Source organism: Saccopteryx leptura, chromosome 2 (assembly GCF_036850995.1).
Source record: "Saccopteryx leptura isolate mSacLep1 chromosome 2, mSacLep1_pri_phased_curated, whole genome shotgun sequence".
Classification (NCBI taxonomy): domain Eukaryota; kingdom Metazoa; phylum Chordata; class Mammalia; order Chiroptera; family Emballonuridae; genus Saccopteryx; species Saccopteryx leptura.
Window position 1 is genome coordinate 314045053 of NC_089504.1, and position 14238 is coordinate 314059290.

Genomic DNA, 14238 nt, shown 5'->3' on the forward strand with positions numbered 1-14238 from the left:
TGACGTTCCCATGGGCGACCCATGGAGAAAGGAAAACACCAGCGGTCACTCAGGGCACTTCCTGCCACCTCTAGAGGGGCTGCGGCTCTGAGCTGGGCAAGTGTCCCCACAGTGACCCCCTTAAGGCTGCAGACAGAGGGAGCAGGGGAGGCGGCCGTCGGAGGGGCTTACCTGGCTGAGGTTGAGCGGCTGCTGCTGCTGGAAGTGGGGTCCCGGCCGCTGCTGCCGGTAGGCAATGGCTCCAGACGAGCTCCCTGAAGAGTGACCGCTGGTGGAGGTCACGTTGCTGGAGGACTTGGACTTGTAGGAGGACGAGTGGTGACTGGTGTTGACTGGGTCGGGAGAAACAGGTCACAGATCAGGCATGGGTCCTCAGCTGCCCAGGGGCACTACCCCTCTAGGGGCCACAGGGCCTTCCCTGAAGGAACCCGTTTCTGAGAGCAGCCCATAAGTTTCACCACCATCTGTCACCTTCCACGGTGACCGACAAAGCCCAGAGCCAGGAGATTCCGACCTGGAAATCTGGCCACTCTTCTATGCACCCTCCATCTTGTTTTAAAGGGGTAAGAGAAGTTTAGCATTGGCCACTTAAAAAAAAATCAATTCCTACATGATCTGCATTAAGGTCTTCCTCACACCAGTTTTTAGTAATAGCCAATTATTATATATTTTTTAAAGAATCAGTACTGTTATAGAATTCCCGAGATATCTTGGAACGGAGGCACCCTTGACTCACAAAACTCAATTAATCCAGATCTGAAATCCCTGGGGCCAGACATTTCTCAAATTTAGAATTTTCGATTTCAGAAAGGTCGTTTGTTACAAATCTAATATATGAGGTTAGCCCCGGTGGAGCCGTGACACCATCCTGACCTCAGACACATGAATATTTCTGCCACAGGACTGGGACATTTCCCTACGTGGCACAGCTATGACCATGACACAAGTGTGATTGTGACAAAGGCTGTGAATAGCTTCTTGCTGGGTCAGGCCAGGTGTTGACTACCGACTGAGTTCACCAGCTGTAAACTTAAAATTTGGTTTTCTGCACTCTTTTCGATTTTGGATTGCAGACGAGGGAGGAACATCTCCTTCTCTTCCAGCTCCATTAATGGGCCAATCATGGTCCTGGGAGCTTGTGCTTATTAAGCAGGAGAGCCCTTCGCACCAAGCTGTGCATATTTAAGGCTGTGATCTTTAAACTGGGGAGTGTGCAGGGCTACCTGAGGACTTGTTTTATTCTGGCTACTAACTCTCTGCAACTCCCGCCTCTATCCATCCATTGATGAGGTAAAATGTAGCAGAGGGTGGTTGGCCCAGGGAAGTCTTCCTGACAGAGCTAGAGCCGGCTCTGGCCGCTGTGTTGCCCACCTGGAAGCATAGCCATGACAGCTCTCCTGTAACAAAACCGCCAGCAGCCTCCAGAGGGCTCCTGGCCGGCCTGGGCCTGGTCCCCGGATTACCTGGCACCAAGCTGTCACATTCCACCAGCACTTCGCTAGCCTGGGTTTTCAGGGGTGGCACGATGATGGTCCGGGGGTTCCCAGTGCAGTGGCTCTCCAGGCTCCCCTTGGTGTCGAAGGCGTTGGCGTTGTGCCCAGCGCGGTGCTGCACAGAGTAGGGGCTGGTGTTGCTGGAGGAGTCGGAGTACGGAGAGTCGTGGACTGTGACGCAGCTGATGACGTTCTTCCTCTGCTTGGAGACAGTGCTGGAAGGGGACAGGGACAGAACCAAGCTGTGAGCAGTGAGACACCACCCCGGCAATTCAGAGCGTGGCTGGGGGAGAAGCCCCTCTTGTGCCCTGGGGACAGAGCAGGAATGGGACTTCTGCTCTCCAAAACCCGGCTGCTCCCCACAAGGGCCGCCTGTCTGATGTGAGAGAGGGCGGCAGCTGGGACTGAGCTCTCCCTGGGGTGGCCAAGCCCTGTCTGGGAGGAAGCACGAGGCAGAGACAGGAATGGAAGTGAGGTTCTGGGGAGGCTGAGCCCCGACACAGCTCAGCCATGCTGAAAAAGGAAACCGGGGCTAGACGTGACGTCACTGGTCCTCCCTTTGCCGTGACAGTGTTGTGTGGGCTGGCTGTGACGCAGGCCATCCAGGGCCTCTGAGAGCCCCCTGGTCCGAGGGAACTGCACCACGTCTAGGTGGTCAGAGGGGCTCCTGCCAGGAGGATGCCTATTTGGGGTTTGATCTGCACCCCTGCTCTTTATCCTGAAACTTAATAAACCGTTAGGAGGGACTGGCTTTAGGTGGCTCTAGGCCACTGCTTTTCTTTTCTTTTTTCTGAGATATCTGTGTTTGTGTGGTTACTTTGGGAACCAATTCTGTCTGCCTCCAAGCTCACAGAGAGGCTGCTGGAATGATGGATATAAAATTGGTTGTTTACTGTGAAGGTTTTAAAAATGGAATTTCATCTATTTTTGTATATTGATCATCTATTTTTAAGAAACAGTGGTTGCCTAAGTAGCATGGTCAGTTTCCAACTTATTTGCTAAGAGAAGAAGCTGGTATTTATAGACACCTAATGGGGACACAACCACCACTGAGGTGACTGGCCAAGGTCACAAGGCCAGTTGCAGGCCGGACCTTTTCCAGGGTCGAGTTGTGCCTCCTAAGGGTTGCAGAGAAGTGGGCAAGCTCAGGAGCCCCACGCAGCTGGGCAGAAGGTCACTGCTAACCTACAACAGGCTGGAGTGGCCGGGCAGTGACTGGCCTTGTGACCTGGTGTGGCCTCTGCCCCTGACAGTGCTGTCATCTGGGCTGGATGACTCCTCTGGCGGCTGTACATGCTGCCCTCCCTGGTTCCGGGTAGAAGGGTCCCTAACTGTGTCTGTGGGTAAGGACAGGGCCCTATAGCCAGATGGCTAACATCAGCACTTGCCAGGGGTGTGGCCTTGGGCAGCTTTTCAACCTCTGAGTGACTGACTCAGTCTCCTTGTCAGTGAAATGTGGCTAATAACACTAGCTATGTCATAGGCTTCGAAATAGTGCACGACACAAAGTCAGTATTTTATACAAGTCAGCTGCTGTTGGTATTATTAGTCATATTACCTCATTTAACATGTGGAAGCAGGTCTGCAAGAAACATATCTAGGCAAAGGGAATTCAATCAAGGTGCAGACTTGCTGGGAACGTTTCTGGTCTATGAATAACCCAGAAAATTGATATGAAAGAAATTAAACCTCATCAATTAGGTATCTCAAAGGTCTATGCTTGGTGTGACAGGGAATTCCTGTATAAAAGCATGACAAGTTAAACAGTAAAAGCTTTAAAATAACCAGTTAAAGAAATAATGGATGTCACAAAGCCTTCCATGACAGACTGTCAAGAGGCTTCTGTAGTTGGTAACTGTTCAGATCTCAAAAAAAGTGAGGATTGAGCACATATTTATAGCTCTTCACATTAATTTTGATAAAATTTTAATTCATAAAGACCTACCCCTCCCACTTATAACAGTTTAAATGCAAAAAAATTGATATGCTTGTTCCTCAAAAAAAGCTAGTTACCATATGACCCAGCAATTCCGCTCTTAGATATTCACACAAAGAAGTTGAAAGCAGTAACTCAAATACTTCTATGCCAATGACCACAGTAGCATTATCCCAATGGCCAAGAGGGGACGATACCCTAAGTGTCCATCAACAGATGAAGAAACAAAATGGGGTATCCGATGGAATACTATTCGGCCATAGCAGTGAATAAAGTTCTGACACACGCTACAGTGTGGATTAACCTTGAAATATTGTGCTAAGTAAAATACTGTATATTGATCATCTATTTTTGGTTGATAACAGGACAGATGCTGTATGATTTCACTTACATGAGGTACCTAGAATAAGCAAATTCACAGAAAGAGTGTAGGTTAGAGGGGACGAGGGAGGAATGGGGAGTTATTGCTTAATGGGTACAGAGTCTGCTTGGGGTGATAGAAAAGTTCTGGAAATACATAGTGGCGATGGTTGCACACATTGTGAATGCACTGAATGTCATTGAAGTGTATGCTTAAAAAAATAGTTAAACGGCACATTTTGTGTTATGTATTTTTTTTACCACCATTTAAGAAATTAATGTAAAACACCAGAATGATTGAATTATATACTCTAAAGCAGTGACTTATATGGAATGTGAATTATATCTCAATTTTTTAAAAGTCCATATACTTGTTTAGAAACAAGCGAGTGGGATTAGCAGGGTGGGTGTGGGCGTGAGATGTGGCACAAGAACGAGAAGGTGGGGCACCGGGAAGAGGTCTGTGTGCCTGTCAAGTGAGGAGGAGGGACATGCTGTGGCCCGCCCAGTCATCACAAAACGCAGACATGTCCTGTTGAAAGTGTGTCTGGCGGTGGTGGGCCTCACACGGAGACAGAGGCTGCCTCCTCAGTGTGCCCCGAGATGGTGTCTAGTTCTGGCTCTGCTGCCCACTTGTTCGTGTGACCCTGGACAGTGGCCTGGATGTTGGTGTGACCTTGCACATACCTCCAGCTCTAACCGGCTAGAAATCCATTAGGGAGAATGGCATTACAGGATCCATTGTGAGGATCCTTCTTATGACTTAAAAGATTTATTACTGCCCAACCAGGTGATGGTACAGTGGGTAGAGCGTCAACCTGGGATGCTAAAGACCCAGGTTCAAAACCTCAAGGTTGCTGGCTTGAGTGTGGGATCATAGACATGACCCCATGGTCACTGGCGTAAGCCCAAAGGTAGCTGGCTTGAGCAAGCGTCAGCTGGAGGCCCCCGATCAAGGCATGAGAAAGCAATCAATGACCAACTAACAAGTGCTGCAACACATTGAGGCTTCTCATCTCTCCCTTCCTGTCTGTCTGCCCGTCCATCCGTCTGTCTCTCATTATTAAAGACACATACACAATTTGTTTTATTCCTAATTTGGAGAGAAAATCAATCCCTTACATGTAGACCCAGGCCTGGTCAATTCCTGCTGACCATATTTTCCTTAGGTTCTAAGTATAGAAAATGAGCAAATTAAAAACACCACATGCACATACAATTCAAATTCAGTCTTCACTCCGATTTGGAAATTGTGGAGAATCTTCAGCTCAACATGAGTAAGAATGTTCTGACAACTGGAACTATCTGAATAGGCAGTGGCCACTTCGTGAATCAGCGAGCTTCCTGTCACTCACGGATGGCTTTCTGGCAAGTCTTCTAACCACTGACAGCTTGGTCTAGAGCAGTGTTTTTCAACCACTGGTCCAGGGACCGGTCCGTCAGAAATTTCATGCAAGTTCACAAAAGAGTTAACTACCCTGATGTTGTATGAAGATTAGAGACCCTTAGCTGAATTCGCTTATGCTCAGGGTGATTTCTTCCTTAGCGGTCCCCAAAATAATTTTATTTTCACCAGTCCCCAAGTGTAAAAATGCTGAAAACCATTGGTCTAGATTACAGTGGTCGACAAACTCATTAGTCAACAGAGCCAAATATCAACAGTACAACAATTGAAATTTCTTTTGAGAGCCAAATTTTTTAAACTTAAACTATATAGGTAGGTACATTCCTTATTGAAGTAGCACCCACACGTGGTATTTTGTGGAAGAGCCACACTCAAGGGGCCTAAGACCCGCATGTGGCTCGTGAGCCACAGTTTGCTGACCAGGGGTCTAGAAGGTAGGGCCATCTCTTCACGGACATCCAACAGGCAGTGAACCTTCCCACCAAAGAGGTTGAGTAATCCTGGTGGTCCATGTCTTAATATCAAGGAGTGGGATACAAAGCCTCTACACACTCCTTGTGGGTCCCACCCCTTTTATTGGAGCTGGGAAGTCCCTCTAACAAGCAAATAGGTACAACACAGTCTAACGCTGACTTACTAACCTCTTTGGATCTATAGGAGACAGGTTTGGAAAAGGTGAGTTAATTTGATAGCTGTTTTTAATCTCTTCTATTGTTAGAAATCTCTGTGCTCGACCTCAATACACTGTGCAGAGTAGAGAACAAATGGAAAACTGCTAAAGCAGTCACTTTAAAAACGAGCACACATTGACATTATTACTATGGATTCTTCAGGCGCGTATGTAGCAATTCCACCGGGATTCATCCCACTGTGGTGTCTAATTATTATCGATTGCTAATCAATCCCATTATGAATTGGTTAATGAAAGAGAGAGATAGAAGTAGAATGAGAAATGTTTTCTTAATGGCCTCAACAGAACATCACTTCTGAATAAAGAGCAAAGCTGCCAGAATTCACGATTGCATTGTGTTGTCATGGCAATAGATGATTTTCATCATTTTAAAATGATGAAAAGAAATGAGATAAGATGTAAAGAAATCAGCCCCAGTGGGGAAAACACTACCGCAATATCAGACACACACCCGGCACCACCCCCCCTCCGGGGCCCTATCTGAAATGTGTCTCTGATTTCTATTTGCCTGTTTTGGTTGTTTTCATCTTTCGAGACCAGGGTCAAAACACATCTCCACCAATAAGCCTTCCGTGACTTATTTCACTCCTTTCACCCCATGGTCAATGCTATATGTGAAAAACACAACTCTTCTGTTACTATGACACTGACTGCAAAATATAGGTAACCTTGACTGGATGCACAACTACTGTTCAAAGTGCTTTACGTGTCTTATCTCCTCTAAGGCTCACAGCAAGACTATGCAGGAAAGAAAATTACAACTCCAATTTTAAGAACAATGAACTCCAGATGTGGAGGGCTTAGGTCACTTGCTTGTTCAAGGCCACGCAGCTCGCTGGGGGCAGAGTCAGGCTTGAACCAAGAGCTAGCATTCTCTCTCTCCCTTGCTTTGTTTTGGTGACTAAGCATGGTCTTAGCTTTACTTATTTTTTAAAATTTTATTTTTTTGTAGTAAGAAGATTTAACTTAAGATCTACTCTCTTAATAAATTTCAAGGACACCAGATAGTATTATTGACTATAAGCACAATGTTACAATGTTAGAATGTTGTGCAGATCTCTAGAACTTACTCATCTTGCTCAACTGAAATTTATGCTCATTGATTAGTGACTCCCAGCAGCCCCGACCCACATCCACTAGGTCTTATTCCTCCATTCCATGAATTTGACTATTTTTTTAAAGTCATTTTTTATTTTTCAATTACAACTGACATAAAATATTATAGTAGTTTCAGGCGTATGACACAGTGATTAGACATTATGTAACTTACTAAAGTGATCATCCTGACAAGTCCTGTACACAGCTGGAACCATACATAGTTATTAGAATATCATTGACTATATTCCCTATGCTGTACTTTACATTCCTATGACTATTCTGTAACAATCAATTTGTACTTCCTTTTAAAAAAATCATTTGCCTGACCAGGTAGTGGCGCAGTGGATAGAGCGTCAGACTGGGACGCAGAGGACCCAGGTTTGAAACCCTGAGGTCACTGGCTTGAGTGCGAACTCATCTGGTTTGAGCACAGCTCACCAGCTTGAACCCAAGGTCGCTGGCTTGAGCAAGGGGTCACTTGGTCTGCTGCAGCCCCCCCCCCAAGGCACATATGAGAAAGCAATCAATGAACAACTAAGGTGTCGCAACGAAGAATTGATGCTTCTCATCTCTCTCCCTTCCTGTCTGTCTGTCCCTATCTGTCCCTCTCTGTCACAAAAGAAAAAAGAAAAAATTTATTTTAGAGCGAGAGGAACCTTGGTGCATTGGGATGATACTCTAACCGACTGAGCTACCCAGCCAGGGATCAATTTGTACTTCTTTTTTTTTTTTTTTTTTTTTTTTTTCATTTTTCTGAAGCTGGAAACAGGGAGAGACAGTCAGACAGACTCCCGCATGCGCCCGACCAGGATCCACCCGGCACGCCCACCAGGGGCGGTGCTCTGCCCCCCAGGGGGCGATGCTCTGCCCATCCTGGGCGTCGCCATATTGCGACCAGAGCCACTCTAGCGCCTGAGGCAGAGGCCACAGAGCCATGCCCAGCGCCCGGGCCATCTTTGCTCCAATGGAGCCTTGGCTGCGGGAGGGGAAGAGAGAGACAGAGAGGAAAGCGCGGCGGAGGGGTGGAGAAGCAAATGGGCGCTTCTCCTATGTGCCCTGGCCGGGAATTGAACCCGGGTCCTCCGCACGCTAGGCCAACGCTCTACCGCTGAGCCAACCGGCCAGGGCCAATTTGTACTTCTTAATCCCTTCACCTTTCTCACACATCCCCCTCCTATCTACAATCCCAAAAATGTTCTCTTATCTGTGAGTCTGTTTCTGTTCTGCTTTTCGTTTGTGTGTGTGCTTTTAGATTTAATTGTTGATAAATATATGTTTATATTACTATATTTTTATCTTCTTCCTGTTTAAAAATTTTTTTCACATTGATTTGAGGGGTAGAAGAGAGAGAAGTATCAACTTCACTTGGTTGTGCACTCATTGGTTGCTTCCTATATGTGCCCTGACCGGGAATCGAACCCACAGTCTCAGTGTGCCAAGACAATGCTTTGTCTACTGAGCCATCTGTCCAGGACTCTCATCTTAGAGAAGAATCATTAACATTTCATGTAATACTAGTTTGGTGGTGATGAACTTCTTTAGCTTTTTCTTGTCTGAGAGGCTCTTTATATGTCTTTCGATTCTAAAGGATAGTTTTGCTGGGTAGAGTAATCTTGGTTGTAGGTCCTTGCCTTTTATTACTTTGAATATTTCTTGCCACTCCCTTCTGGCCTGCACAATTTCTGTTCAGAAATCAGCCGATAACCTATGGAAGCTCCCTTGTAGGTAACTAACTGCTTTTCTCTTGCTGTGTTTATGATTCTCAGTCTTTAACCTTTTGCCTTTTAATTATGATGTGTCTTGGTATGGGCCTCTTTGGGTTCATCTTGTTTAGGACTCTGCACTTCCTGGACTGTGTGTCTATTTCCTTCATCAGACTAGGGAAGTTTTCTGTCATTATTTTTTCAAATAGGTTTTCATTTTTTTTTTCTCTCTCTCTCTCTTCCTAGCACCCCCATGAAGGGAATGTTGGTACACATAAAGTCCCAGAGCAGGGGTCGGGGTCGGAACCTTTTTGGCTGAGAGAGCCATGAACGCCACATATTTTAAAATATAATTCCGTAAGAGCCATACAACGACCCGTGTATGTTACGCATTATCCAATAAAAATTTGGTGTTGTCCTGGAGGACAGCTGTGATTGGCTCCAGCCACCCGCAACCATGAACATGGGTGGTAGGAAATGAATGGATTATAATACATGAGAATGTTTTATATTTTTAACGTTATTTTTTTTTTATTAAAGATTTGTCTGTGAGCCAGATGCAGCCATCAAAAGAGCCACATCTGGCTCACGAGCCCTAGGTTCCCGACCCCTGTCCCAGAGGCTCCTTTCACTATCTTCATTTTTTTTTTTGATTTTTGTTGTTGTTTTGATGTTCTCATTGGGCGTTTCTTGCTTACTTACATTCCAAATTGCTGATTTGATTCATGGCTTCATCTCCTCTATTGTTGATTCCTTGTAAATTATTCTTTATTTTAGTTAGTGTAGCTTTAATTAAAATGGTTCTTTTTTATGGTTTCTATGTTCTCACTAAGTTCGTTGAGCATGCGTATAACCATTGTTTTGAACACTATCTGATAGTCTGCTTGCCTCCATTTAGTTTAGTTCTGTTTCTGGAAATTCCTCCTGTTCTTTCATTTGAGACATGTTTCTTTGTCCCTGCATTTTGGCCACTTCCTTAAGTTTGTTTCTGTGTATTAGGTAGAGCTGCTATGTCCTCCAGACTTGGTAGAGTGGCTGTGTGTAGAGGGCGTCCTGCGTGTCCTGGTGGTAGACTCCCCAGTCACCCAAGCTGGGCACTCCAGGTGTGCCCGACGGTCCTGTTGTAGTTGAGCCTTGACTGCTGTTGGCGTCACTGGGAGGCACTGACCACCAGGCTAACTGGCTGTGAGGACGACAGCAGAGGAGCTGCTGTGCGGGAGCTGACTGTGGAGCTGGACTGGCTTCAGTGGGGCTCTGGTGCTCGCTGAGTTCACCCTGCTGGGACCACCTGGCACAGGCTACAGAGTGATGTGCAGATGGCTGCTACCTGTGCTGGGTTTGGAGGTGCCATGAGAATTGAAGCAGGGAACCAAGGCTGGCTGCCGCTTGTGCCAGGCCTGGGCCCCTTAGCAAGAGGTACGGGCTATGCAGGGGCCAGGTGCTGCTTATTCGAGAGATTTTAGGAAGGTCCGAGGCACAAGGCAAGAGATGCCATTTGTATGGAAGACCCACTAGAAGTGGCTTGGGTGGGCCTGCAAGTTGGGTGGGGAAGGGCCTTAGGAAATCACCTGGGCAGGGCAAACGTGTGAGCCAGGTGGATGGAGACTCAGGTGGAGGACCTGCCTGCTGGCTGTGTGTGTATGTGTGTGGAGGGGTGTCTCAAAAAGGAACAATGGCCTCTGCCAGCACTTCTAACTGGCAGAAAGCTGCCCCACCCCCAGTTTTTGCCCTGATGCCTGACGATACAGGTCCTCCCTGTGTGTCCGTGGTTCCTTTCAAGCTGCCGCCCAGTGCTGGAGCTCAGAGGCAGTGAGTCTGAGTAATTCTGTGTACGGCCTCTTTAAGAGGCTCCCGCAGCCTCCATCTCGCTCCGCTAAAATCCCTGTTGGATTTTACAGCCAGAAGTTATGGGGACTTCTCTTCCTGACTCTGGAACCGTGGGATGGGAAGCCTCATGTGAGGCTGGGACCCCTCGCACCTAAGAGGGGGTACTCCAAAGTCGAGATATGCCGCCCAATTTTAAACCACTCCACATGGGTATGGGACCAGCCTGTTCTGCGTCTCCACCCCTCCTCTAGGCCTCGATGTGACTTCTTTAAATCCTTAGTTGTAGGATTTCCATTTAGATTTCAGGTGGTTCTGAATGATGGTTGTTATTCTGTAGTTGTAACTGTGATGGGGTTGTGGGAGGATTCAAGTACCATGTGTACCTGGCCGCCACCTTGCCGGAAATGGTGAATTTGACTATTCTGAGATACTTTCTGTAAGAGAAGTTTTGAATACTGCTGAACAGTATTCTATTGTATGCACATACCACATTTTCTTTATCTAGTCATCTGAGGGACAGTAAGCTTGTTTCCGTCTTGGCTATTGTGCACAATGCTGACAATGGGAGTGCTCTCTCTCTGAGGTGCTGATTTCGATCTTTTGAATATTCAGGAGTGGGATTGCTGGATCATATGGTAGTTCTAGTTTTAATTTTTTTGAGGAACTTGAATGTTGTTTTCCATAGTGCTTGTACCAATTTACATTCCTACCAACAGTGTGCAAAGGTTCTAAATTCTCCACATCCTTGTTAACACTATTTTTTTTTGGTAATCACTATTCTGACAGGTGTCAGGTGATAGGTAGCTCATTGTGGTTTTGATTTGCATTTCTCTGATCATTAGTGACGTTGATCATTTTTTCATATTGTTGCTTACTGGCCACTTACATATCTTCTTTTAATGTCTATTCAAGTCATTTTTAAAAAAGTGATTTCCAAGGTTTTTTTTTTATTTAGACAATTAAATTTAATGAGGTGACTGATCAGTAAGATTATATAGGTTTCAGGTGAACATCTCCATAGCCTTTGAACTGTTGATTGTGTTGTGTGCCCATCACCCAAAGTCAAATCACTCTCCCTCACTGCATACTGTCCCTCTTTACTTCCCTCCTCCACCCCCCTCCCCGACAAAAGTCATTTTTAAATCAGGTTATTAGCTTTTTTGCGATTCAGTCGCCCGGAGCCTACCCTCTCTCTTAACGACTGTGCTACACAGCCTCTATACCTCAGCCCTCCTACCCGCGCTCCCTGAAGTATAAACTAACCAGCATGCCTCCTCAGGCCCCTCTAGGGGCGTAGTCTGCGACGGTGGTCGTTCCCAGCATGGGGTTGTCCACACTGACGGCTGCCCCAGCTGCTGGCCCTGCCACCTTCAGAACCCAGGCGCTCAGGGCACAGGAGGAATCAGGTTTGGGATGGATAGTGATCAGAACCGAGAAGGAAGTCCCCCCATTCAGACTGAACACCGATGGGCTGAAGATGCTTCCAGTGGAAAGGAGCCAGGGGGCTTTGCCCTTGGTGGTACAGGGCTGCGCTTTCCTGGAGCTCCTCAGAATCTCCTGATGAAGCTGAACACCCAGTCCAAGAGGAGACCCTCGAATTCCCCCTTTTCTCCCGCATTCTCTGTGATCAGCTGCCCTGTATGCTTGGTGCTTTACCCCCTCCCCAAACCCACTTCATGGCAATGTGCAATCTTACTTCCTCTCTTTGCCCCCCCCAACCCCCCAGACTTTTGGGCTTAAAAAGCCCCCTCCCCCCTTCTAGGTCCTCAGGGCTGGTTTCCCTTTGCATCCCCACAGTCCTCTGCTAGTTTTTTATGGGACCGATGCTCTGTTCTGTGTTATGATGCTTCGTGTGTGTCTTATCTTGCTAATTACCCTGCAGACCTCCTGAGGACAGAGCCTGTTCATATTTACATAGCACTGGCAGTTCCTAGCATAATATTCTACATTGGCAGGGCCAATAAATATTTACTGTGTTAAATTTTATGATATTCTGATTTCTAAGGATGAATAATCATATCCTTCCCATTTTTTCTCTTATTTCAAAATGTGGTCACCATAATGTGCTCATATTACAGTCATTTCTCTAGAAATAAAACAGCTACTGGTTTCTGTTTTATCCTACTCAGATTCAAACACACTTTCCTGTCTTCTTGGGTCCTATAACTTGTCCTTTTTTATTTTTAAGGTAATAGTCATTAGATCTTTTCAGAAAACACTCATTTCATTCTGTGCGCCTCCTGTCACAGCTGCGGACAGCTGAACACTGCAGGAAGCTCTGAGCTCGCTCTGCAGCGCCCCCAAGTGGTGTGCGTCCTGCATTTCATGATGCTCTGAGACTCAGCAGCCCGTCACCACTGCTGGTGGTTGTCCTCACGCGTGCACCCGCCACCGGCTGCTCCCCTGCCCTCTAAGTCTTAAGTACTCACATGCTTCCCAGCCCTTGGGTTCTGTCTCTTCCTGGGCCCTCGGGGGTGGGGGTGGCTCTGCCTAGCACGCTCAACCCTGGCAGCACCAACTGGTGGAGACTGTGCTCTCACTCTTCTTTCCTCAGACATGTTATTTAGTTCCCTCCCGAGCACGTGTCCAGGGTCTGTGTCAACTCAGATCTCAAACTGCAAAACTGACATTTCAATCTTACCAACTGTCAGATGTTTAAATTGCTTCTGCTCCCCCCCCCCCATTTGTGGCAAAGGGCTGTGCGAGGCTGTTGGGCCCGTCCTATGCCCAATGCTACAAACGTGTGGACAGGCTGCTGCGGGCTGGGGGCCAGTCTGGGCTGGCTATAGCCTCTGTCTGTGAAGGGACCACCTGAGCCCATCACATTCCTGGGCTGGGGGCACAAGACGCCAGGGAGAACAGAGTACTGACCCAACTCGGGGATGTCACCAAAAAGGAAACAGAGGCCGGTCCTGGAATAGGCAGGTGGGGAGTGAAGCTCTGTGCCTGGCATCCCTGACCCTTGACCCCTGTGGCCCCTGGTGCGATGCTAGGACCAGACGTACTCCATTACATCCCCCGAGACACAGTGAACATCAGGTTGAGCCGTTTGAGCTGTAGCAAAAATGTTTTAATCACTGTGCATTTCACAATGATTTCAACTGGGGGAATTTATTATCTCATCAAAAGGATAGTGATAACTAATTATTGGTACTGCATCCAATCAGGAATAATTCAGGCCTGTGAATGTTAAGCTTCACATCTGACCGTGGGGTGCACCCTGGCTGGCAGTGCTGGGCTGAGTAGCAGGCTTCCTTTCCCTGGCTCTCAGTCCTACTACGAGGAGCCAGCGGGTTGGGGTCATGAGGCTTTGGATCCTCATGGGCCTGAGGCCACTGGGGGTGCAGAGGGCCTGGGGACTGACTGTTCCAGAGGGGCAAGTTCCAGGGCTCACCAGGCAGCCCAAGCACAAACCACACTCCGCTCAAGTCTGGCTGGAAAGGGCGAGAGGAGAGGCTTTGGAGCCAGGGTTAATAGTCTTGCAAATTCTATACTAAATATTTCTTCCCTCTTCCTAGTAAGCACACAGAGAGCAAAATGAGTTCTCACTACTCTGGAATAAACAGTAATGCTCTCTGGGTGAGGAGCCAACTGGCAGTTTGAAAGATTGGGTTAATCAGACATAGGGAAATTTCTGATTAATTGGACAATTATTTCGGATTCTGTGAGAGCCAAGGCTATATTAGAGAAATATTCTGACCAACTGGGAATAAACCCAACAGCCT

General features: G+C 47.1%; 1 protein-coding gene across 5 annotated transcripts in view; it reads right to left on the reverse strand.

The window, feature by feature from the left end:
* The window catches only part of HIPK2 (homeodomain interacting protein kinase 2), a 175098-nt gene that overhangs the window by 13230 nt on the left and 147630 nt on the right, over positions 1–14238 (reverse strand). For all 5 annotated transcript variants that reach the window (XM_066362851.1, XM_066362850.1, XM_066362848.1 and 2 more), the window contains exons 13-14: positions 1464–1708; positions 172–332 (exon numbers count right to left, since the gene is read on the reverse strand). In XM_066362851.1, coding sequence (XP_066218948.1) covers positions 172–332; positions 1464–1708 — 406 coding nt within the window. The remainder of the gene's footprint in view (positions 1–171; positions 333–1463; positions 1709–14238) is intronic.